Source organism: Sus scrofa, chromosome 1, assembly GCF_000003025.6.
Source record: "Sus scrofa isolate TJ Tabasco breed Duroc chromosome 1, Sscrofa11.1, whole genome shotgun sequence".
Classification (NCBI taxonomy): Eukaryota; Metazoa; Chordata; class Mammalia; order Artiodactyla; family Suidae; genus Sus; species Sus scrofa.
Genome location: NC_010443.5, coordinates 246,234,824 through 246,258,446, shown reverse-complemented (window position 1 = coordinate 246,258,446; position 23,623 = coordinate 246,234,824). Strand labels below are relative to the sequence as shown.

At 43.2% G+C, this 23,623-nt stretch overlaps 1 protein-coding gene across 1 annotated transcript in view; it reads left to right on the top strand.

Annotated features, from left to right (window-relative positions):
- Positions 1 to 23,623, top strand: part of ABCA1 (ATP-binding cassette, sub-family A (ABC1), member 1) — a 134,216-nt gene that overhangs the window by 20,046 nt on the left and 90,547 nt on the right. The window contains 4 exon segments of the mRNA NM_001317080.1: positions 964 to 1,132; positions 14,586 to 14,679; positions 18,743 to 18,884; positions 20,240 to 20,358. Coding sequence (NP_001304009.1) covers positions 1,067 to 1,132; positions 14,586 to 14,679; positions 18,743 to 18,884; positions 20,240 to 20,358 — 421 coding nt within the window. The 5' untranslated portion in view covers positions 964 to 1,066.

Here is a 23,623-nt window from a genome sequence, read left to right as displayed (position 1 = left end):
CCACCTTTGTTTTTATTATGATGACTTAAGATTATTCCAGCAGTAAATGACAGCCATTGTTGAAGGGGCAGCTGGGACATACAGAAGGTTGTATCCCCAGTTTATGAGAACCTTGCCTCCCCCCAGCCTGGCAAAACAGTCTCCAAAGGAGGCCCCTGTTACACCTGACAAGGAGTAGCCGAGGCCCTGTGCGCAGGTGCAAGTGGAGCAAGCCAGAAGTGTGCATGTATCCGGACAGTGGGAGCTTGTCAGTTTCACAGGAGATGCTCTCCATCTGCCTCAGCTGCCTTGTTTCTCCGCAGGATATTGTTTTCTTTCCACACAGACACACAGCACCAGGCTTGTCCTCATCACCTGGGAGCCAGGTGTCCGTGGCATTTCCTTGGTGTTTACTCACAGTCGTCTAAGACCTGCTGTGGCTTTTCAGATTCAGAAACTGCTTTATCAATGGTGTCATTTATCCCTGGAAAAGCTCAACTTTGTGGCCAGGTGAAAATGTAGTCTGTGGCAAATTTCAAGGAATACTAAGTCACTCCAGGTTGGAGGCAAAGTTTGTAAATGCTGCTGACATCTTCTGAGAGGGGAGGCATTTTCTTAGAGGAAGGAGGCAGGTCTCTGGGATTCCAAGTGCCTTTCGAAACCTCAGTGTTTTGCCCACCTAAGGTTGCTTGCCTAGGTCTGCTTTCTTGAGGGCATTTTTCATTCCCAAATGATCACAGTAGTGGAGCTCAAATGATTCGGATTATAACGACTCACTCCCAGGCTGCTGCCAGAAAACCTCCAGAATCCCTGTCTACTAGACCCCAGGGTTGGAAGTCAGGGACTTGTGCCTTATGGAGAAGCCATCATGAAGCAGACCTGGGTGTTGAGAGCTCAGGTGAGAGGGCTGAGCAACAGCTTTCACCGGAATGTAGCTTTGCAGCAAAAACTGACAGCGCTCTCCCTTGTTGCTTTATCTTTCAGTTAATGACCAGCCACAGCGCCCCTGCTTGAGCTCTGGCCACTTCCTCCACGGGGCTCCCGAGCGGAGCCACACGCAGGCTGCTGTGGTGCCAGCTGAGGTAACATGGCTTATTGGACTCAACTGAGGTTACTGCTGTGGAAGAACCTCACTTTCAGAAGAAGACAAACAGTAAGCCTGGGTTTCTTTGGGATTCTCTGTGCTTCTTGACTTTGAGTTGCGGGCTGGAGGGGGGGGGAGGGGAGTCTTCTTGATTTTCTTAAAGCAATGGATTGAATCTGGCCCCAGTGGACACAGGACTGTGTGTGGGGTCCTGACCCAGCCCCGTTGCCTATCATAGGGGGCAGATTTGCACCCAGGCAGAAATGACAGCTTTGGTTTGTGCTAGCGTCCAGGCCTGAGTTCTGAATTCCAGAATCTGGCACAGAATTGCCCCTGGGCCATCTTACTCTTGCCTTTTGCTGCAGCCGTGGGGGCGCCCAGGCTCTCCGAGAGCACTAATTGTTTGCCCGGTGAGTGGGAAGGAAGTGAGCGTGTGACCCAGTGCTTAAGGATCACAGATATCTTAGTGTCAGTGTGGACTCTCTCCTTTTAGCTTTGACTGCAAGCCTAGAGGAATATAAAACAGATTTGTAGTATTTCTGAGGAGGGGTCTAAGCTGTTAACTTCTGGATGGGACAACAATCCTTCCAGTAATCCGGAGGTCATCTTTAATGCTCAGGTGGATGGTATTTGCCATGAGAGGGTAAAGGTTATAGGGCCGGGTGATCTTCCCTCAGCCCCAACATCAGCTCTCTGCTTCTCCCTCTCTGAATACTCCTAGAGAGCTTGTCTGGCCTCCTGGGTTTAGCTGCACCTCTCTGAACTTGGCTTCTAAGTTTCTGTTCCCTGCCCTGCCCTGTTTGCTGAATTCTAAGCCTACACCCACATTTAGCTGTCCTCATGAATCTTAACACATCTGTAACCAAAATGATCATCTTTCTTAGACTCAAAGAACTATAAGGGTTCTTGAAGATAATTTCATTCAGTGTTTCTGAAACTAGACTAATGCTTGGCCCTTCTTTAAAAGAACAAAAATATCAAGGTCCCTTTATGGTCACTAAATTTATTTTTTATTGTAATGTTAATTATGTATACATGTGAAACTAGATATAAACTCCTTATTCTTACAGGCTATTATACAGCCATATGACCCATACTAACTTACATGTTAAAAGCAAACAAAATTGCCAAACCAATACAGTTCAGATTAACACTGTTAATGTAGTAAGACAGCTGACACTGTGTAGCTGAAGCTGTATTATAGGTAGCAATGTGACTATAGTAGCAAATGCTCATTCGTTTGAGTTTGGACAGCCTATATTACTATGTGCTAATGATTCAGTTTTCCAATCATTTTTTCCAATGACCTTCATTTGATATCATTTGGTCCAATCTGATCATTCACAAATAGCATCTGCATCGGTGCCTTTCTCATTAGTCTGCCACAATTATATTGATGCTAACACAATCACAAACACAAATATTAACCTAGGCTTGAAATCTTGTGCCAGGACTTGGGTATAAAGTAGGCATTCAGGAGTTTCTGTCGTGGCTTAGGGGTAATGAACCCGACTAGTATCCATGAAGACGTGGGTTCGATCCCTGGCCTCGATCAGTGAGTTAAGGATCTGGCTTTGCTGTGAGCTGTGGTGTAGGTTGCAGGCGTGGATTGGATCTGGTGTTGGTGTGGCTGTGGTGTAGGCTGGCACCTGCGGCTCTGATTGATTTGACCCCTAGCCTGGGAACTTTCATATGCCACAGGTGCGGCCCTAAAAAGACTAAAATAAAATAAAATAAAATGTAAGCATTCAGAAAATCCAGATATGTTCACATTTGTTTAGATGATTATTGAAATGAATGAAAACACAAAATACTAAAAATCCTTACAGAGAACTCATATATAATCCTTTATATATGTATATATATATACACACACACATATTATACACATACATACTAGTTTGAGAAACACTTTTTCAGTCCATCATATTACAGATAGGGAGCTGAATCCCAAGGTCACTAGTGAGAAAGTAGGAACTAGAATCTACATATTCTACCTGTCTTGGTAATAATAATAATAGTAAAATAAAATATTATATAATATATAGTATAATAAAAGCAAACAACTTAGAATGACCTTCCATGTCCTAGGCAATAAAAGTGGGTTGTTAACTGGGCTAATCCCTTTAAGATCCACAAACAACTCTTATATCCTTGTTTTATAACTGGGGAACTTAAAGCACTGAGAGAGTTTAAGTCATTTGTCTGAAGTCTACACTGCTAGTCAGTAGCACTGGTAGGGTTTATTTTATTTTATTTTATTTTTAACAAATGGCTGCACCTGCGGCATATGAAAGTTCCTGAGCCAGGGGTTGAGTCACAGCCACTGTAGAAGCAACGCTGTGTGGTTATGTTGTGAGCCACAAGGGAAGTCCACGTGTAGGGTTTAAATAGAAATAATTTGACACTAGAATTGGTAAATAATTTAAACCACTGGGTCACATTGCTCTTCAGTGGTATCATTAAAGTTTTTGATCTCTGTCTTGCCTTTGCCCCAACCTCCCATGGCTATTTCCAGGTCCTGGTGTTCCCCAAGATTTAAAAGTTCATCTCCTAATCTCATTTCTTAGCTGCTGTGTGATCCAGGTCCCGTGCCTCTTTTCATGGAGGCAGTAGCCCATGTCTTGGGAAACTGCCTCTGTTGTGCTATGTCCATTAGCCAGTGAGTACTGGAAAGAACTATAACACCTTATGATACAAGGTCTAAAGGGTAGTCCAACCCAAACCTGTCATTTTACAGATAAGAACACTGAGGCTCAAAGCAGGGAAGGGATTTCCCCAAGGTCAACCAAGAAATTAGGAGTACAGGGTTCAAAAGCAGGACTTGGGATTGGGCCATCCAGACTGCACCAATCTCTACTAGCCCTGTTGCTCTTGCTTAGTATTGCTTATCTGTTTAAAAAGAGTTAAGATTAGAAAGATAGGCAGGCTTAGTCAAAAGACAATTTTTGGCCTCATAGTTCTTATTGGAGGAAGGAGGGATACAACATCCTGACACAAAAGGGCTTTTCTAGATGATATATCTCCTGCCTGCTAGCTTTTGCTCCTTATCTCCCTTCCTGATTCCTACAGGAAGTGTATTTTGCTGAACCAGAAATTAAGGTGGTTTATTTCAGGTTGCAGATGCTTAGACAGTCAGAGCTGGAAAGATCTGGCCTGCCCCTTGTGCAGCTGATGGGACAGGGGTCCAGGGTAGGTCAGTTGTGTCAGTAGCACCACAACCAATTTCCTGGTGTCTCTGAGGGCATAGGCCCTTTTTAGCAAGCTTTCCTTTATCTGCACAAAAGGTTTAATGCCTAGGGATCTGATGTGCTGGCTATAGCTACTTCTTGACCCACCTGGCTTGGATCTCTAGATATATTGTTTAAACAATGGATCCTGTTTAGGGTTTTGGTACCACTTTGTTAGCTCACATAGTCAGAACCGGCCTTGCACACTAGATAAGGGAAGAAGTTAGCAGCTCCAAGATAGTTCTGGCCCACAGTGTATGGAAAACCATTGCTCAGTTCCCTCCTTCTGAGGTCCTAGATGTACACACTTGGCCCCAGAGCCTGGCATATGGCTTCATACATACTTCCTGACAAGGGTTAAATGTGTTAAGTGAGCCATGAGTTGGCAGATCTCAGGGAGGCTCCCCTGCTACAGAGGCCTTGTGTGCAAGAAGATAGGAATATGTAAAACCTGGGTGCCATGCAGTACACCCCAGAGCAACCACATTGGAAGGTGTCTGTTTGCCCTTTTACCCTGTGTCCTCATTTGCCAGTGAATCCTGGGGACCTCTCTCTTGTGCCCTCATTGTGCAGACTCATAGGGACCGTCAGCCAGGAATAGCTTTCCGCTGTTGCTGTTGGGCAAAGAATACATTGGAATTGAATTGCCTAAGTTAGGTGCAAAGGTCAGTTTGGGTCCAAAGTAACGGTTAACTTGTGTGGGTGGCAGTGACTGAGCACAAACAGGGCTCGGGACAGGAAGGGCGAGGGGCTTCAGAATTCTCAGGATCCTCATCTGGTTTTAGGCTGAGCCAGAGGCCAAGGTCCCCATGGAACAGATGGGACAGAGTACAGCCGTATGCCTTTCCTATTAATGTTCTCACTTAGGTTTCTCTAGCCATGTGGCTGGGAAAATAGATAATTCTAATTTTTGTGTATATTAGAGTATCAATATTTGGGCATTGTTGAATGACAAGGAATAAGCTATCAAACAGATTAAAATGAAGACTCCTCATTTAAGAGCCACCAGAGAGTTTTACAGCATAGATGGAAACTTTCTGCATCCCTTCCCAATTTCCAGTTTCATAATACATTTCTCCCCTGTACTTAGTCCTTGCCTGGTAGTGCTGGTTCAAATCCAGATAAGAGTTATAATTATTATTATCTAATTCTAATTCAGTTCTAATTCCAGCTGGGCCATTGTATATCTCAATGGCTTAGGGAAACTCATTTTTCCTGAGTTTCAGTTGGCCCATCTATGGAATGACGAAAGTCATTTAATGTTTTCTTTGCATAGGTACTTCTTGGGTATCTGCTGCATATGGGACAGTGAGCTGGGGATGCAGTGGTGAAGTAGACAGGCAGGATCCCTGGCCTAATTAGTGCTTACGGTTCAGCTAGGGAAGCAGAGATGAAGCACATTATCACATAAGTAGAAATGTAACCAACTCTGGTAAGTGCTATGAAGGGAAAAGACCAAACTGTCCTATGTTAGTTACTACCAAGCTGTGGATAGGGACTTACTTTAGGATGGAAGGTCATGATGTTTAAGTTGAGAGTCTTGAAGTTCAAGCAGCAGTTAGCCAGGGGAAGAACAGGAGCTTGGCCATCAGGGACAATGGATTCCAGGCAGAGAGACAGAAGGTGTGAAGGTCATGGGCGCAATGCATGTTCTGGAGTCAAGGAAGAGGAAAGCCAGTGGCACTGACTAAAGAATGGCTGGAGTCAGCAGGGCCAGACCATGTAGCCATGGCTGCAGAAAGGCAGTTGAATTTTATTTTAGATGCAAAAGTAGCCCCTGAGGTAGATGGGTCATGATGATAGGGTCAGATAGTGTGGTCACTGGCACTGATAGGCTAAGGGGACAGTTAAATTATTACGTATATATGTGCCATTTTGTGCTGTTTTTCTCTTTCATTTAACATCATTTGGCATATATATGCCCATATTTCCAAATAATGTGTATAATAATGATTCTTGATGTGTAGGCTGTGTTTTGTACTTTTGAAAGTACTTTTATGTCCATTATCATCTTGATTTTCACAGCAGTTCTGAGAGGTATGAATTACAATATCTGTTTTGCGGGTGAAGAAAGTGTTGTAAGTCCATAAATTAGTAAGAGGAGGGGCTGGATCTTTGGGCCCCAAATCTGCTGTGGGATAATGCCGTTGACACTGCTGGTACCATTACAGTAATCCGTTAGTGCCATTTTCTTTTTTTTTTTTTTTTTTTTTTTTTTGTCTTTTTGTCTTTTTTTGTTGTTGGTTGTTGTTGTTGTTGCTGCTATTTCTTGGGCCGCTCCTGCGGCATATGGAGGTTCCCAGGCTAGGGGTTGAATCGGAGCTGTAGCCACCGGCCTCCGCCAGAGCCACAGCAACTCGGGATCCGAGCCGAGTCTGCAACCTACACCACAGCTCACGGCAACGCCGGATCGCCAACCCACTGAGCAAGGTCAGGGACCGAACCCGCAACCTCATGGTTCCTAGTCAGATTCGTTAACCACTGCACCACGACGGGAACCCCGCCATTTTCATTTTCTAAGTTCATACCCTATTGCCAACATTCAGATGTTTCCCATGTTTGCTAACTAAACTACTTATAAACATTTTATACACATAGCCCTTTCTTATTTTTGTATTATTTCCTTAGGCCAAATCTCAGGAGTATAATTCCTCAGTCAAAGGGAAACGGCCTTTGACATATATGGTCAGATGTCCTTCCAAAGGTTCAAACCAATTTAAGAATCCACCTGCATGAGGCTTTACAATTCTGGGAGGGCAGGCCTGGTCTTCAGATTTATTGTTGCCTCCAGCATTTCTCTGATTGGATCATTCACATTTCACTTTAATTTGTCCACACCCAATTGAGGTGTATGTTGAAAAGTATTTTTTAATTGTGATGCTGATAAAGCCTAGAATGTGCTCTTGCGTTGGCAAACATCCTGATGACTTGGGGCAGCTCGTCTCATGGTGACTTTTTTTTTACCTCTGGAATAGTCTTTCATGTTTTCATCTGTTTCTTTTCTCCACTGAATCTTGCTATCTTAGCAAGTTCTAAAAAGTAGTCTAGCACTCTTTTAATGACCCAGGAACTTTGCGTAGTTTCTGGAGACGTTTTTTGGTTGTTACATTTTTGGTTGGTTGGCAGAGGTGGTGGGTGTTGTTGGTATCTAGTGGGTAGAGGCCAGGGATGGAGTTGACATCCTGCCATTCACAGGAGAGCCCCTTACTATGATCATCTGGCTCCAAAAGTCAGTAGTGCTGTTGAGAAAAAAACCTGCTCTAGAAATGCTTGCTCATATGATCCCCATGTTGTTGCTAAGGAAAACAAGGTGGAAAGTCCCCACAGAAGCTCAATGTAGGACTTTACTTAAACATCAGAATTTTTTATTTTATTTTTTAAAAAGTTTCATTGGAGTATAGTTGACTTACAATATGTTCATTTCAGGTGTACAGCAAAGTGAATCAGTTTTACATATACATATATTCCTTTGTTCTCAGATAAGTTTCCCATTTAGGTTATTACAGACTACTGAATAGGTTTCCCTGTGCTATACGGTAAGTCCTTGTTAGTTATCTATTTATATATAGTGGTGTTAATCCTAAACTCCTAATAAAAAATGATACAAAAAGCCTCATTTACAAAACAGAAACAGACTCACAGATTTCAAAAATCAAATTTATGGTTACCAAAGGGGAATCATGGTAGGGTGAGGGTGGGGATAAATCAGAATTTTTATTTTAATACTCAACTTAAAGGAAGGCTTCTGAGTTTCGGACTTTGGTGTGAAACCCCTTTTGAAAACAGTGTTTCTCTCCATCTCCTCCACCTCATGGCGGGGACAGGTGTGGAGGTAGGTGGGTAAGTAACAGAGTAAGATTTAGGAGAGTTTTCTAGTTATCTATAGGAGCGTATAGCAGTACAGCATCAGTCTTATTTCCAAGCTATTTATGAGCGCCTATTTGAAGGAGAAGTGCTGAGCTTAGAGATGGCAGAGAAATCTGATTTTGATAACAAGTGGAGCCAGAATGGCATTCCTGGCAGAAGTCATATTATATTTCTAGCGAGAGGCTCTTAGACCATCTCCCTGAGATTGTAAGACAAATTCTATGTTCAATGACAGAAATAATTTTAGAGGTTCAGAGTAAAAGTGCATTAGTTGAATTGTATCTCTCATGAGTTCTTTGGTTTGGGTGCTGTCTCTTGGAAACAGTGTCTCTTCATTCATTCAGATGTGTTAGTGTCTCAGCCCAGTGAGACTTATAAGGATTAAGAATCTAGATGCTTTGGTAATAGGGCAGGGGTATAAAGAGGTTGAGGTGCATAGTGGCTAAGAATGAGGGCCATTGAGTTGCACTGACTTTGAATTCTTCCTCCGTCATTTACCAAGCTTGCATACTTGGGCAAATTATTAACTCTTTGAGCCTCAGTTTCTTCATCTGTAAAATGGGTATTATAATGGCACTAACAGGATTATCTGAAGATTAAATGAGTTTATGTAAAGCACTTAGAACATGGATACATGGTAAGATCTATGTAAGTGTTAGCCATCATTATTACTGTCAGCCTTTTTCTTACTTCTTTCCCTGATCTGCTTATACCCACTGGCTTCAGTTGCTGAACATGATTTACAAGATTTTCTTTGTGCTCTTTCCTATCAGTGTCATGGGAAAGATCCATTCATTTTTTTTTTTTCAATCAACCAGTATATTTTGAGCATCTGCTGCCCTAGGTGTGGGGCTGTTGAGATGTTCTAGATGTGGGGTCCTAGATGTGGGGCTGTCGGGATGTCCAAGAACATAAGGCTTGATTCATTGGGTCAGATTAGTGCCCAGGAGAGCTGGTGCATGCTAGCTTCCTCTTAAGTGGCTGTCTTTAAAGACCACTTAAGTGTGATGGGTGCGAGAGCACGCAGGGGTCAGTAGATCTGGGCTCAAACTCTGGTGCACTCTTGTGCAGGCTCAGAACCCATCCAAATCTTAGTTGATTCACTGTCTAACGATACCACCTCCCTCACAGAGTTATTGTGAACGTTAAATACTAGAGATGAGATATATATAAATCCCTGGTACACAGTAGATGCTCAGTATTGGTTGTAACTATTATAAATGCATAGGCTGTGAGCTCAGCTTACCTCTGTGGAACCTGTTGATATTTTTTGACTGTGCCACTTAGTGGGGTCATTTCCCACCTGGGCCACTTGGGCAGAACTAGCCGCTAATCCCAACCCAGCCCCTTACCATCTCTGTGACTTAGCCTTCCTTGCGTCTTTAGCCTTGCCACATTTAAAATGGGGACAATAATGGTTCCTATGTCTCAAGGCTGTAGGGAGGATTAAATGAAATAATCCATATACAATGTGCCTGCTACACATTGGACTCTAAGTAAATAAATGGTAGCTACTGTTTATCCCCAAAGTACACATGGTAGCTTCAGAGCTTCAAGGCTGATGACTGTCTTACTCATGCTCTTCATTTAATTTTGTTTTTGTTTTGAATTCATTATTCTTTTCTGAATCCATTCACAGTTAAACCATTTTATAAAGGTCTTACTCCCATCTGTTAATATTTGTAAGTGATTTTATTTAGCTGTAAGCTTGAAATGCATACAATTTTGTGTTCTGCTTTTTTTCACTTAGTATTATATGGTTACTAGTGTCTGTGTTTCATAAACATTGTGGTAATACTGCATAATGTATTGTTGAGTAGATGTGCCATAATTTAATCATTGCCCTATTGCTATGCAATTAAGTTGTTTCCAATATTTTGCAATTATAGTGTTTGAATGAATAACTTCATGAATATAGCTTTTTGATATTTTAAATTTAGTTTTGTGGGATGAAATCCTAGGACTATTCTTTGGTCAAAGGGGATAAACATATCTTTTGAATACATATGGCCCAATTGCTTTCCCAAAGGGCTTGACTGACTGACATTTCCATCGTTATTATTTTATAAACTCCAGTTCATTCTCTTACTCAAAACACATTTTTAAAGCCCTTATCCTGCAGCAGGCTTAGTGAGAAGAAAGCGACACCCGGGGAAGAAGCTTCTATATTAAGAGGTCCCTGCTGTGCCAAGTGCTGATGGAGGCCCAGTACCTGGGGATCCTGAGGAGGAGGGCTTCCAGCTCATCTAGTAGAGAAGGCTGAATGTCATTTGAAAGCTTGGAGATTTCGCTGTGCATTGCCTCTGTGGGATTATTTATAGAAATATTTAGCAAGACCAGCCCCATCTTTGGTCTTGGAGACCCCCAATGATGGCATTCTTTCTTCCAAGTATCTTTTTTTTTTTTTTTCCTGGTGTGCTATCTATAGCAAACTATTCTTTCTAGTTATATGATAACAGTGTTTTTTGTTCTATTAAAGAAGAAATACATGCTCATGGAAAATTTAGAAAACATGGGGAAGTATTTTAAAAATCACCCACGGGCTGTGGAGAAAAGGGAACCCTCCTGCACTGTTGGTGGGAATGTAAACTGGTACAGCCACTATGGAGAACAGTTTGGAGATACCTTAGAAATCTATACATAGAACTTCCATATGACCCCACAATCCCACTCTTGGGCATCTATTCGGACAAAATTCTACTTAAAAGAGACATGTGCACCTGCATGTTCATTGCAGCACTATTCACAATAGCCAGGACATGGAAACAACCCAAATGTCCATCGACAGATGATTGGATTCGGAAGAGGTGGTATATATACACAATGGAATACTACTCAGCCATAAAAAAGAATGACATAATGCCATTTGCAGCAACATGGATGGAACTAGAGAATCTCATCCTGAGTGAAATGAGCCAGAAAGACAAAGACAAATACCATATGATATCACTCATAACTGGAATGTAATATCCAGCACAAATGAACATCTCCTCAGAAAAGAAAATCATGGACTTGGAGAAGAGACTTGGGGCTGCCTGATGGGAGGGGGAGGGACTGGGAGGGATCGGGAGCTTGGGCTTATCAGACACAACTTAGAATAGATTTACAAGGAGATCCTGCTGAATAGCATTGAGAACTTTGTCTAGATACTCATGTTGCAACAGAAGAAAGGGTGGGGGAAAAACTGTAATTGTAATGTATACATGTAAGGATAACCTGACCCCCTTGCTGTACAGTGGGAAAATAAAAAAAATTATTAAAAAAAAAATCACCCACGTTCTTATCAACCCTAGGACATCCACTATTCTCACCCATTTATTTCCTTCTGAAAAAAAAAAAAAGATTTAGAAAAGAGTTTAATGTAGAACCATATCAGAGGTCTTTGAAATTTAAAATACCCCAAATCCAACAACAAGTAATAAACAAACAAAAACTCCAAAACCAACCTGAAGCACCAGCAGAAAGGTTTAATTAATTCTGAGCTAGTCACAGTGTGGTTTATCAAGTGGCCATTAAAGTCTATATTTTAAGAGAATATTTCATGTCATGGGTAACACTCCCAGTATGATTTCCAATGAAAAAGCAAAATATAAAATTACTTATGCTGTATAATCTTCATTTTTTAAGGGAAAAATAGGTATGAATAGAAAAAAAGCCCAAAGATATTAATGGAGAACCATTGTTAGCCTAATATACTAGGGATTATCTCTAGGGAGGAGGATGAAGGGTGATTTATATTTACCTTTTCCTACTTTTCTGTATTTTTTTAATTTAAAATTTTCCACAAATTTTGGGATTAAAAAAAAATCATTTTAAAGGAAAGGAGGGGAAGCTCCCGTCATGGCGCAGTGGAAGCGAATCCGACTAGGAACCATGAGGTTGTGTGTTTGATCCCTGGCCTCACTCAGTGGGTTAAGATCTGGCATTGCCATGAGCTATGGTGTAGGTTGCAGACGCAACTCAGATCTGGCGTTGCTGTGGCTCTGGTATAGGCTGGCAGCAGCAGCTTCAATTAGACCCCAGCTTGGGAACCTCCATATGTTGCTGGTGTGGCCCTAAAAGGACAAAAAAACAAAAAAATTAAATAAAATAAAAATTCACTTAGAACCCTAAAGTTCTAGCTCCATAAAGTTAGAACCACAACAAAGTCCAAAAAAAAAAAAAAAAAAAAAAGAAAAGAAAAGAAAAAAAGAAAGAAAGAAAGAAAAAGAAAAGAAGGGATTTCACACCTGTGTTCTCTTGGCTTTATGGCTCTGAAGCCAGCGGTATTACTCTCAACCACAAGACCCTGTGACTCTTCTGGGTAATTAGAACGACAGAGTCCAGAATCAGAAGGAATAAAAGAAGTGAAACTCTAGGCCATGGAACTGCTTGTCCAGACACCCCAGGATCAGTTAAATTATGTCTTGTGATTTCCATCCTGTCCCTGTGCTTATTGACCGCCTGGTAGCTCACCAAGGCAGGTTTTTCCTTTTGAGAAACCGCATTGCTTTCCCAGTGGATCACACTTACGTACGTGTTTAATGATCTCCTAACCTGTTGGAGAAGATGGTGACCAGGTCTTGATGGATGCGGAAGGACTTTGCACTCTTCCGGATCTTTCCAGCCCTGGGTGCACCCAGGTCACTATGGAACTGCATCTGAATTTCCATTGTCCTTTGGAGCCCTCTTCTCTGCCCCACCAGGGACAAATTTATGTGTTCCTTTAGAGCTGAGGCAAGCACTGGATTAAGTCTTCTTTGTAGCCCCAGCTGTAGTGCGGTGTTGGGTATGTTATGGCCATTTATTGAAAGTAGGGGACCAGGGTAACCTGATGTTTTAAAAATTGAAGTATAGTTGATTTACAATGTACCAATTTCTCCTGTATAGCCAAGTGACTCGGTCATACATATATACATTCTATATATATATAATTTTCCATCAAGGTCTATCCTAGGGGATTGGATACAGCTCCCTATGCTATAGAGTAGGGCCTTATTATCTATCCATTCTAAATGTAATAGTTTGCATATGCTAACCCCAGACTCCCAGTCCATCCCATCCCTTCTCTCCTTCCTCTTGGCAATCGTGTCTATTCTCCATGTCTGTGGTTCTGTTTCTATTTTGTAGATTGGTTCATTTGTGCAATATTTTAGATTCCACATGTAAGTGATATCATATGGGATTTGTCCTCTTTCTGACTTCCTCAGTATGATAATCTCTAGTTGCATCCATGTTGCTGCAGATGGCATTATTTCATTCTTTTTATGACTGCGTACTATTCCTTTGTATATGTATGTGTACCACATCTGCTTCATCCATACATTTGTGATGAACATTTAGGTTGTTTCCATATCTTGGCTTTTGTGAATAGTGCTGCAGTGAACATAGGGGTGCCTATATCTTTTCAAATTATAGTTTTGTCTGGATATATGCCGAGGAGTAGGATTGCTGGATCGTCTGGTAGTTATATATTTAGTTTTCTGAGGAACCTCCATACAGTTTTCCATAGTGGTTGCACCAATTTACATTCTCGCCAACAGTGAAGGACGATTTCCTTTTCTCTACACCCTCTCCAGCATTTATTTTTTTGTAGATTTACTAATGATGGCCATTCTGAGCAGTGTGGGGTGGTACCGCATTGTACTTTTGACTTGCATTTCTCTAATAATTAGTGATGTTGAGTATCTTTTCATGTACCTACTGGCCATCTGTATGTCTTCTTTGGACAAATGTCTATTTCGGTCTTCTGCCACATTCTGATTGGGTTGTTTGTTTTACTTTTGTTGAGTTTATGAGTTGTTTGTATATTTTGGAGATTAAGCATCATTTGCAGCTACTTTTTCCCATTCTGTAGGTTCTTTTTGTTTTGTCTATGGTTTCCTTTGATGTGCAGAAGGTTATAAGTTTGATTTGGTCCCATATTGTTTATTTTTATTTTTATTTCTATTGCCTTGGGTGTGTCTGATTGAGTCTTTTTTTTTTTTCTTTTTTTTTTTTTTATTATTTTCCCACTGTACAGCAAGGGGGTCAGGTCATCCTTAGATGTATACATTGCAGTTACAGTTTTTTCCCTCACCCTTTCTTCTGTTGCGACATGAGTATCTAGACATAGTTCTCATGCTATTCAGCAGGATCTCCTTGTATATCTATTCTAGGTTGTGTCTGATAAGCCCAAGCTCCCTTGAAGAATGTGTGGAAGTGATCCAGAGGGACTAGGATGGGAAGTATCTCCCTTTCTTAGGGAAAACACAGAAGTGTGGAATAGTAGGTTAGAAAGTGAGCACTGCGGACAATTCAGTATTATTAATGCTTTGGAAGTGATGGGAGAGGTTGATCAATTGTTTAATTAACATTTTTGTTGATTTCCCAAAGCCCAATAGCATTAGGCATCCATGTTTCTTTGTTTGTTTAATTCACAGTGCTCTGTCTTATTTCCCACTCAGTGTCAGCTGTTGCTGGAAGTGGCCTGGCCTCTATTTATCTTCCTGATCCTGATCTCTGTGCGGCTGAGCTACCCACCCTATGAACAACATGAATGTGAGTATCTGAGCATCCTGCCTGAGCCTCACCACTGACCGTTGAAATCCAGGCAATGGGCACTGGCTAAATGTGACCTTTCCCAAGATACTATCTTTCTGAAACACCACAAAAGGTTCGGAACAGAAAAGCTAGGCTTTCAATTGTTTGATAAGGCGTTAACTCAGGAAACCATTTTCAGTCCTAGTGGATGGTGATAAAAGTAGTTATAATAATAGCCAATATATGTTTCATACATTTAGATCATGAAAGAGGAGATTAAAAAAGCCCCCTAAGGCAGTACCTTATCACTACTATCACCTGGTCCTGGCCAGACTTTTTTATGTGCATAATGTCTTTTAACAGTTGCAAATCACGGAAGTATAATTTGAAGCAGCGTTTGTGTAGAACATCTCAGATTGACTAATATTTCATTTGATTCTCACAACAACTGTGTAGAATGGACTTTATCATTGTTGTCACTTGCTTTAATTTCTTGATACGTAAATTGGGGATCAGAGAAGTGCAGGTACTTGTCTGAGGTCACATAGCTAATAAATGACAGCAATGAAATAGAGCTCAAGTCATCTGACTCCCAGTCATATATTTTGATGATGGCCTTTTCAGTGAGAGTAGAAAATAGCAGAATAGCAGTAATGACTAAGAACACAAGCTCTAGATGTCAGGTTACCTGGGTTTGAATACTTGCTTCAACACAGGAATGTCACCTTGGGCAAGTGACTTTGCTTCTCTGTAGTTGAGTTTCCTCATCTCCATAAAAGGGGAATAGTAATACCTACCCCATATATTGCTATGTTGTCAAGTCACAGTCTTTCTCACCTGGTATGGCTTGCTGGATGGGTTGGACACTGCAGAAATGTTCCAGTCTAAAGGATCAGTGTTTATGGGGGAGGCTTAGCTGGGACCTCTGTTCTAGGGCTCCAGTGACTTTTCCTGTCATCAACCAGCCCCACTGACAAGCAGGATACAATTCTTCAGGAAAGAGACGGTGTCACCTTTGAATCGTGTTCTTGGTCTGGTCCCATGTCTCTCCGGACACATGGTAGCAGTTATTTACCTGCTAATTTGCATTATACGTGTTCTAGTTTGTTTGTTTGATTTATTTATTTATTTTCGTTTTTTAGGGCTACACCTGTGGCATATGGAAGTTCCCAGATTAGGGGTTGAATCAGAGCTATAGCTGCCAGTCTACACTACAGCCACAGCAACGCGGGATCTGAGCCAGGTCTGCAACCCACACCACAGCTTATGGCAACTCCGGATCCCCAGCCCACTAAGTGAGGCCAGGGATTGAACCCACATCCTCATGGATACTAGTCAGATTCATTTCCACTGCACCACAGCAGGAACTCCCATATTCTAGTTTAAAAAAAAACCCGCAGTAAGCAACAGGATCCTGCTGTATAGCACTGGGACCTATGTCTGGTCACTTGTGATGGAGCATGATAATGTGAGAAAAAAGAATGTATACATGTTAAAAAAAAAAAAAAAAAACAACAACAAAAAAAAAACCGTGAAACCTCAAAACATTCTACCAGATGTGATTTCCTCATTTCACCCAAAAGGAAAAGTGCATACATTGAAATATACACTCAGTTTGTATATTTCAGCTGGGCTTGGGACATAATTCTGCTTTCTTGTTGGGAACCCCAAAGATTGTTGAGCAAATGCATATTTGATTTTATATAAGCATTAGCCTAGGCTCCACCGAAGTACACATTTTAGGGAAAACACAGCTTTTTCATTTGCTAGGCTAGTCTATCTCCGAGATTATCACAAGCAAACAAGATGGTATAGTGGAAATAGCACAAACTTTGGTGTCAGACAAATTGGGGCTGTTTGGATCCTGGCTATGTCACTTGCTGAGGTTGTGATCTTGGGCAAGTTGTTGAATTACGACCCAGATCGCTCTGAATCTGGACGATCAATTCTCAGCAACGTTGTGAAATTCCTGTACCTATAGAAGGCAGATAAAACTTCTGCCCTCCATCTATGTACTTCTTGCTGTCTTACCTTCTGTGTTCACCACCTTCTAGGGACCTAGGTGGAGGGGAGAGGGCTATGGTGATGCTTGCAGAGGTGTCTTTCCTCTAGAAACAAAGGATAGGTATATGATTCTTCTCCATAAGTCTTTGCCAGTTTGACCCAGACCCAAACAAAAGTTCCTTATTACTTCCCTGGATGGTGACAGTCCATTGAGCTATTTGATTATCATCCTATGCACCTAATGCCAAGTCCTCATCCTGCCTTTGTTTGCAAGTCAGATGGGGAACAACATACAGGGAAGGGTCTTTGCTTCGCTCACCAAGGTATAGCCTGAAGCATCTTGTTGGTGTGCTGGACCAGCACCACCCTGTCTTTGATGTTTCCTGGAGGTTAAAGGGGAAACTCCCTTGGTTCTGCAAGTATTTAGTTGGGTTACATAAACCTCCCCTGAATGAGGAGCAGCTGACTTGGGCGAGGGACCTTGTTTGGTTTTCCTTGAACTGTTAACAGGGAGATAAGGGGATTAACTGAGTAAACTTTCAACAGGCCAGAGTCCTTGCAGAGGGTGGCCACAGTGACCAGATCTTGTTACATCCTTGCTTTGGATGTTGCCTCTCTGTTTGGAATATGGATAGAAGAAAAAGATGGAAGGACCTAGATAGTGAAATGCAAAGTGTAGCAAGTCCTGGCTATGGGTTAACTTCTGGGGAGCCGCTCTTAGCCCATTTGCATGAAAACAGTAAGCTGAATAAAACAGGGCTGCCACCTTGGAGGGAGGTGGCAGCTAGGAGATCGAAGGAGTGTTTTGGGGCACAAGGGCAGAGTAAGTGTATTGTAGGCTCACCAGCATAGTGCCTCAGTCACCCTAACAAGCCTAGGCAGTGAGCCTTTCCCTGTCCAGGGACTCTGATACATGTTTTGCCTGTAAAAACTCACATAATACTCCTGACAGCCCTGTGAAATAGATTGTATTTTCATCACCATTTTATAGATGAGGAAATTAAGGGTTAGGGGTTCAGTGACTTGGCCAAAGTCACTGATAATCGAGTTGCAGAGACTGGATGTGATCTGACGCTAAAGACTGTGAAACTGTACAACTCTTTACCACCAAGAGCCATGGTTCCTAATGGCTGTTAACTCTTGGGTTGCAGATAACCCTGAAAATGTAATGAGCCCTGGAGCCTCAGCCTTTCTGTCTGCAGGATCCATACATGCTTGGGGTCAGGTTAAGAGCCCCTGGTTCCCAGGCACATTTATCTTGGTTCCCGTAAGCAGCCCCACGGTTCCTATCCACAAACCAAACTGATGCCTCAGACCAGCTCCTATGTATCCAGTCTGGCTGTTGGTGAGAAACTCCTCCATGATGAAGGGAAAGCAGAGTTGAGGGTGACCTGTTGGGTGGGGCTCTGTGTTCTGATGCTGGAGAAACAGCAGCCACAACTAATGGAGCTTTGCAGATGGCATCTGACCCCAAGTCAGCATGTTCATTAGGTGCCATTGAGAAGCTTGGGGCTGGCAGAGAAGGTGAACAGAGGTCCAGAGGACAGTCCCAGAAGGGACTGAGAAGGGACTGAGAAGAGCCTGCAGGTAAAGGTGGCTTCTGTTCCCAGTCCCGCCCACTGACTCCCTGAATCCTTCTTTATCTTGCTGTGGTTTCCTCCTTCAAGTGTGAAGGAATTGGATTAGGTTGTTGCCTGCCCCCGCCCCCCCATCTTTGAAAGGTGGGGAGCGGGGTAGAAGATAAGTTGATGATGGCTGATCACATACTGCACGGCCCCCCAGACACTTTCTGTACATGGTCTCATCTCCCCCCCTCTCGTCACTTTCCCAAGGCTGGTGTCCCGAATCTCACTGTGCAGATGATGCCAAGTAGATTAAGAAGCACTATCTGATGGCACATTTGCAGCTGAGGATCAGATTAATCCCAGGTCTCTGGGACATGGGGAATGGGACAGACAGATTTGGGATGGAACAGTGTCTGTGTGGAACCAAAAGTGATAAAGTTTCCTATCAAGTTCCAAATCCTTCAGAGAATTAATGTTTCTCCTTGTGTTTTCCTTCTCCTCAATTTCAACAGGTCACTTTCCAAACAAAGCCATGCCCTCTGCAGGAACACTTCCTTGGGTTCAGGGGATTATCTGCAATGCCAATAACCCCTGCTTCCGTTATCCGACTCCTGGTGAGGCTCCTGGGGTTGTTGGAAACTTTAACAAGTCCATGTAAGTACCAGATCAGGTTTTCTTTCCCAAACTTGTCAGTTCATACTTTTCCTTCCCTCTCAACCTCTGGGGAATTTTGACTAATTTGGTTTGAGTGAAGCTGCTTTTGTGAAGGTTTGTGTGATAAAGTCAAAAGGATGAGAGCAGGGAGAATTTCCACCAGGAGAGAAGACTCTGTGACCTCACATTGGCACATTTTAGGAGTAATGTTATGTAGCTAAAAGTCCTGTGGTTGGGGGTCGTTCCTCTCCAAACTGGCAGGTCAGTAGAGAAGGGAGACAACAGCACATCAACTTTATCCTTTAATTAGCAAAGGCTCAGTGAGCAAATATTTATTGTGTATGGGAAATGGCAGGTCTAGGAGCTGGGATACAAAGATGTACAGAGGGAGGGGCCTGCCCCCCAGAGGCCCAGCCAAAGCTGGGAGAGTTTGGCCCCTCTGCTCTCAGATCACCTCTCTCAGTCATCTGCCCTATTGTAGTGCATTGTCCTTCTGTCTATAGAACTTTCCTATCCCTGGGGGTGAGCTCCCTGAGGGAGGGGTGCTGTTTTCTACCCTTTTGTATTCCTGGCTCCTGGCTCCAACTATGGATAAAAGTAGGACTGCATAAGTGTTTGCCAAATAAGCCACTTCAGATTCTCAGAATGCTCAGAACCCTGGTGTGGATCAGAGAGGCCTCACCTAAGGACTGCAAGGAGATGGAGCAGGACAGCTCCGAGGAAGCTACTTCCAGGCAGTCAGGGTCATGTGATTAATGTTCATGGATCTTAGGCTCTGTTGTTTTCATGAGCCCCATCTTCCATGCAAAAATAATTAAAATATTATTTTATAACCGCATTGGTATAAAAATGAGTATAATCCAGACTGGATTCATTGTCATATGCATTCATTCTGAATTTCTGAATTTCTTTTCTGATTTTAAAAGTAATTTAAAAAATTTTATGGATCTCCTAAGAGTATCCTGGGCCTTAGGCACTGTATCTGCTGTGTCTCATCGATAAGTTGGTCTGGGGGCCTCTGTGTGTGTGTGTGTGTGTGTGTGTGTGTGTGTGGTGTGGAGGGGGTGGTGGTGGAGAGAGAGAGAGAGAGAGAGAGAGACATGGAGTTTCCTGGAGAGGAGGCATGTTGGGCCTTGAAGGCTGGTAAGATTCGGTTGTGGAAGAGCATTTGGAGCAGGGTGGGTGGGAACTTAGGCCCTCAGTGGAGCTGAGCAAGAGGGGCAGCAGGAATGGGTCGGCACTGGCCCATGAAGGACCCTGCAGCCAGGCTGGGTCCTCCTGGCAGATACTGTCTTCAAACTGGAGAGGCAGCTGGCCTAACCAGGATTTTTCTATTTTTCTTGCACCCCCTGCAGTGTGTCTCGCCTGTTCTCAGATGCTCGGCGGCTTCTTTTGTATAGCCAGAGAGACACCAGCATGAAGGACATACACAAAGTTCTGAGGACATTATACCAGATGGAGAGATCCAGATCAGGTAAGCAAAAGTCTTCTATGAATTGGTTCATAATTGGAAATTAACTGCACCAGGGAGAGTCAGCATCCCAGGTGGCTTGTTCTTTTGAGCTCTTCCCTGTGCAGTTGTCCTCCCCAGCAGCTGCGCTGTAAGGCCTCTCTGCAGGGAGTATTTGAGAAGAAACTAGGGAGACAAAGAGTGTGCTGGCCTCCTTCGGGGGGGGGACACAGAAGAAAAACCACTAGAGAGGAATGGCGCTGGCCTGGAGTTAGGACAGTTGGTTGCTGCCAGCCTCATTTTTTTGGAGTTGACCCTATGCAGGGAATGGGCAAGTTCATAGACAGGGGATGCTTTTGTGCATGTGTGAGCAATTAAAGTTGCAACTTGATATGGATAAATGAAAGTTAAGCAGTCATTTCTAAAAGGAAAATGCAATTCATCTTCTCTTTAGTTATTTGATTTAGTCTGATGGGCATTTGAACCCTGATCTTTAAAAAATGACATCTTGGAGTTCCTGTCGTGACTAAGTGGTTAATGAATCCAACTAGGAACCATGAGGTTGTGGGTTCGGTCCCTGGCCTTACTCAGTGGGTTAAGGATTTGGCGTTGCTGTGACTGTGGTGTAGGCCAGCGGCTACAGCTCTGATTAGACCCCTAGCCTGGGAACCTCCATATGCTGCGGGTGTGGCCCCAGAAAAAGACCGAAAAAAAAAAAATCTTTATCTCTGATCTGGTGAGTGCCCAGGCAGTATATTGTGTGCCATCCAGGAAGCTGCTGAGAGCAGGCAGCTTGCTGGCCAAGGAGGCACTGGCTATAGAAATCACCCACAGAGCGACCTCCTAGGCAGTGGCCCGGGGGTGGAGGGCAATAGAAGCAGGCCCCCGGGTGCAGGCAATGATGGCATGCATGGTCGTTAAAGACTTTAAAAACAATAATGAAGCAGAGTAAGAGTCAGTCTGCTTTTTATCATCTCCATGCACTGGTGGTTCTAAACAGTGTCAGTGATAAACTGCTCCATCACGAGTCAGCTGTTGACACTGCTCCAGGAAAGTCCATTTTACTCAGTTCGGTGTTTGGGAGGGATAGGGTGCACTGGCTTTTGCTGAGAGGCCTCCCAGTTTGTAATCCACTTGGCAAAAGAAGAAATGGTGTAAAGTGCTAGAGAGTTTAAACCAGACTTGGATTGGAGCTTTCTCTTAGGCAGCCGGACTGTACTTTCCCTGGGGAAGGAAAAGAAGGCAGTTGAGCAGCGTGGGACCTGCCAAGAAAGGGAGGCCAGGCTGTGTGATGCGGGGGAGGTGTCATTTCATATCAGAGACAGGTGTGATGGGGCTCCTGGGTCAGCTCGAGGAGCTCCCAGGACCACTCCTGGCGGCATGGCCAGGCCATCTGGATACTGTTTCCTTGCCCTGTAGGCACCTGTTCTGTACACTTGTCTGTCACAGCACAGGACACAGAGAGGTAGCAATCACAGATCAGGGCATCCACCCTTCCCTGATCTGCTTGGGGTTGGGGGCGCCCTGCCTGGTAGACCAGAGGCAGAGCCGGTTTATTTCTCACTGAAATGAGACCCAGAGGAAAGAGTGCTACAATGTATTCCTTTGTAGCTTGGTGACTTTGTGAATAAGTCCTTTAGGCCCATTCTGGCCACTATTCTCAGCTGGAAAATGGAGACCATAGGAGAACCTAGCTCATAGGACTGCTGTGGGGAGTTAGGATATGAAACGTTTAATTATTTAAAAACCCTGGCACATAGGAAGCTCTTAGTGAATATGAGCTGTGATTATTTTGGAGTGGTGCATCTTGTCCAAGACATTTAACCTCTCAAAGCCTTAATTTCTTCAGCTATAAATAATAGGTAACTTGCAATGTGAAATGTAAACCCTAACACAGTGTCTAGAACATTGTAGGTGTTCAGTAAATGGGAACTGATATTATTCCCGGGTGTCAGTGATGCATTTCTGCGCACCTGCCTACTCTTCTGCCTCTTCTCTGCTCTGCTGGAGAAACAGACGGGGCATGGGGGGAGAGGAGGGTTGTTTCAAATCTCACTGGGGCTTCCTTAGATATAGAGCAGCTAGACACAGGGTGAGTCAGGGTGGAGAAGAGAAGTCCAACCTGCAGTCAGAAAACTTGCTCTGCACATTTCTGAAGAGATCTCTGATTTTGATTGTCTATCAATGCTTATCTCTCCGTTCACCCAGGACATTCCCTTATCTGCCCTGCAGCCGCTTTTCAACTCGCTTCCATCGTCCTTTGCCTGTACTGAGCATTGAACCTGGGATTAGTCCCAAGGGAAATGCACAGACATGCTGCTTCTTCCAAGGTGAAATCAGTAACTTTTGGCCAAAATTGAAATCTAGAGATTTCAGAGAGAGTCTGAAGCTGGGGAACGCCAACACAGATCCTGTTTATCTGCACCGACACCCCTGGGCTCAGCACTCTTGCACCGTCACTCTCAGGATGGGAAGAATCCTAGGGCCAGAGCCCTGCCCTCCTCAGCCTTCTCTACCTGCCCAAGGTGGTGGTGACCTGCCTCTCACACAGCAGCACATTTCGGGTATTGGCAGCTCTAATGATCAGAAAATATTCACCGATCTGCTGTACCTTCTGGAGAAAGAGGCTGATCTATTTCCCTTGAAATGTTTAAAGACAGCTCTTGTGTTGTTTCTTTCTACCCCACTCCCCTCTTCCTGAAGTCTTTCATTTTTCTAGGCTAAATGTCCTCTATTCCTTTTTTGGAATGTTCTCCTTTCCCCCTACAATCTTGGCCCCACCTCTTTCTGGATGGTTGTGTTTTAATGTGTCTGTGTCCTTCTTGAAGTTTATCAGAAATTACAACAGTCTTCCAGCCCAGAGTAGAAAGGGACTTTTGCCTCCGTTGCTCTGAGCACCATATTTCTGTTAATGCAATCTGAGATTGCATGAGGCTTTTTGGCATCCACGTCACACTGTTGACTCATATTCCATGTGCAGTCAACCCAAACTGCAGAGCCTTTTAAATACACAGTATTGTAAGTTACTTGTTCTCCATTTCTGAATTGTGCTTTTGGCTTTTTGAACCTAAAGGGAGAGTATCTTTTTTTTTTTTTTTTTCTGTTTTGTATTTTAGATTCCCTGTGTCATCTCATCTTAACCCAAACCATTTTAGAGTTTACTTTTTCCATGTGTTTTATTTGCTGCTGCTTGTTGTTGCCTGTCGTGTAGGAATTTGATAAATAGCTCTCTTTGTTCTCATCGAGTCATTGATGACCGTGGGTCAAGGCTTGAGATTTGGATCAGACC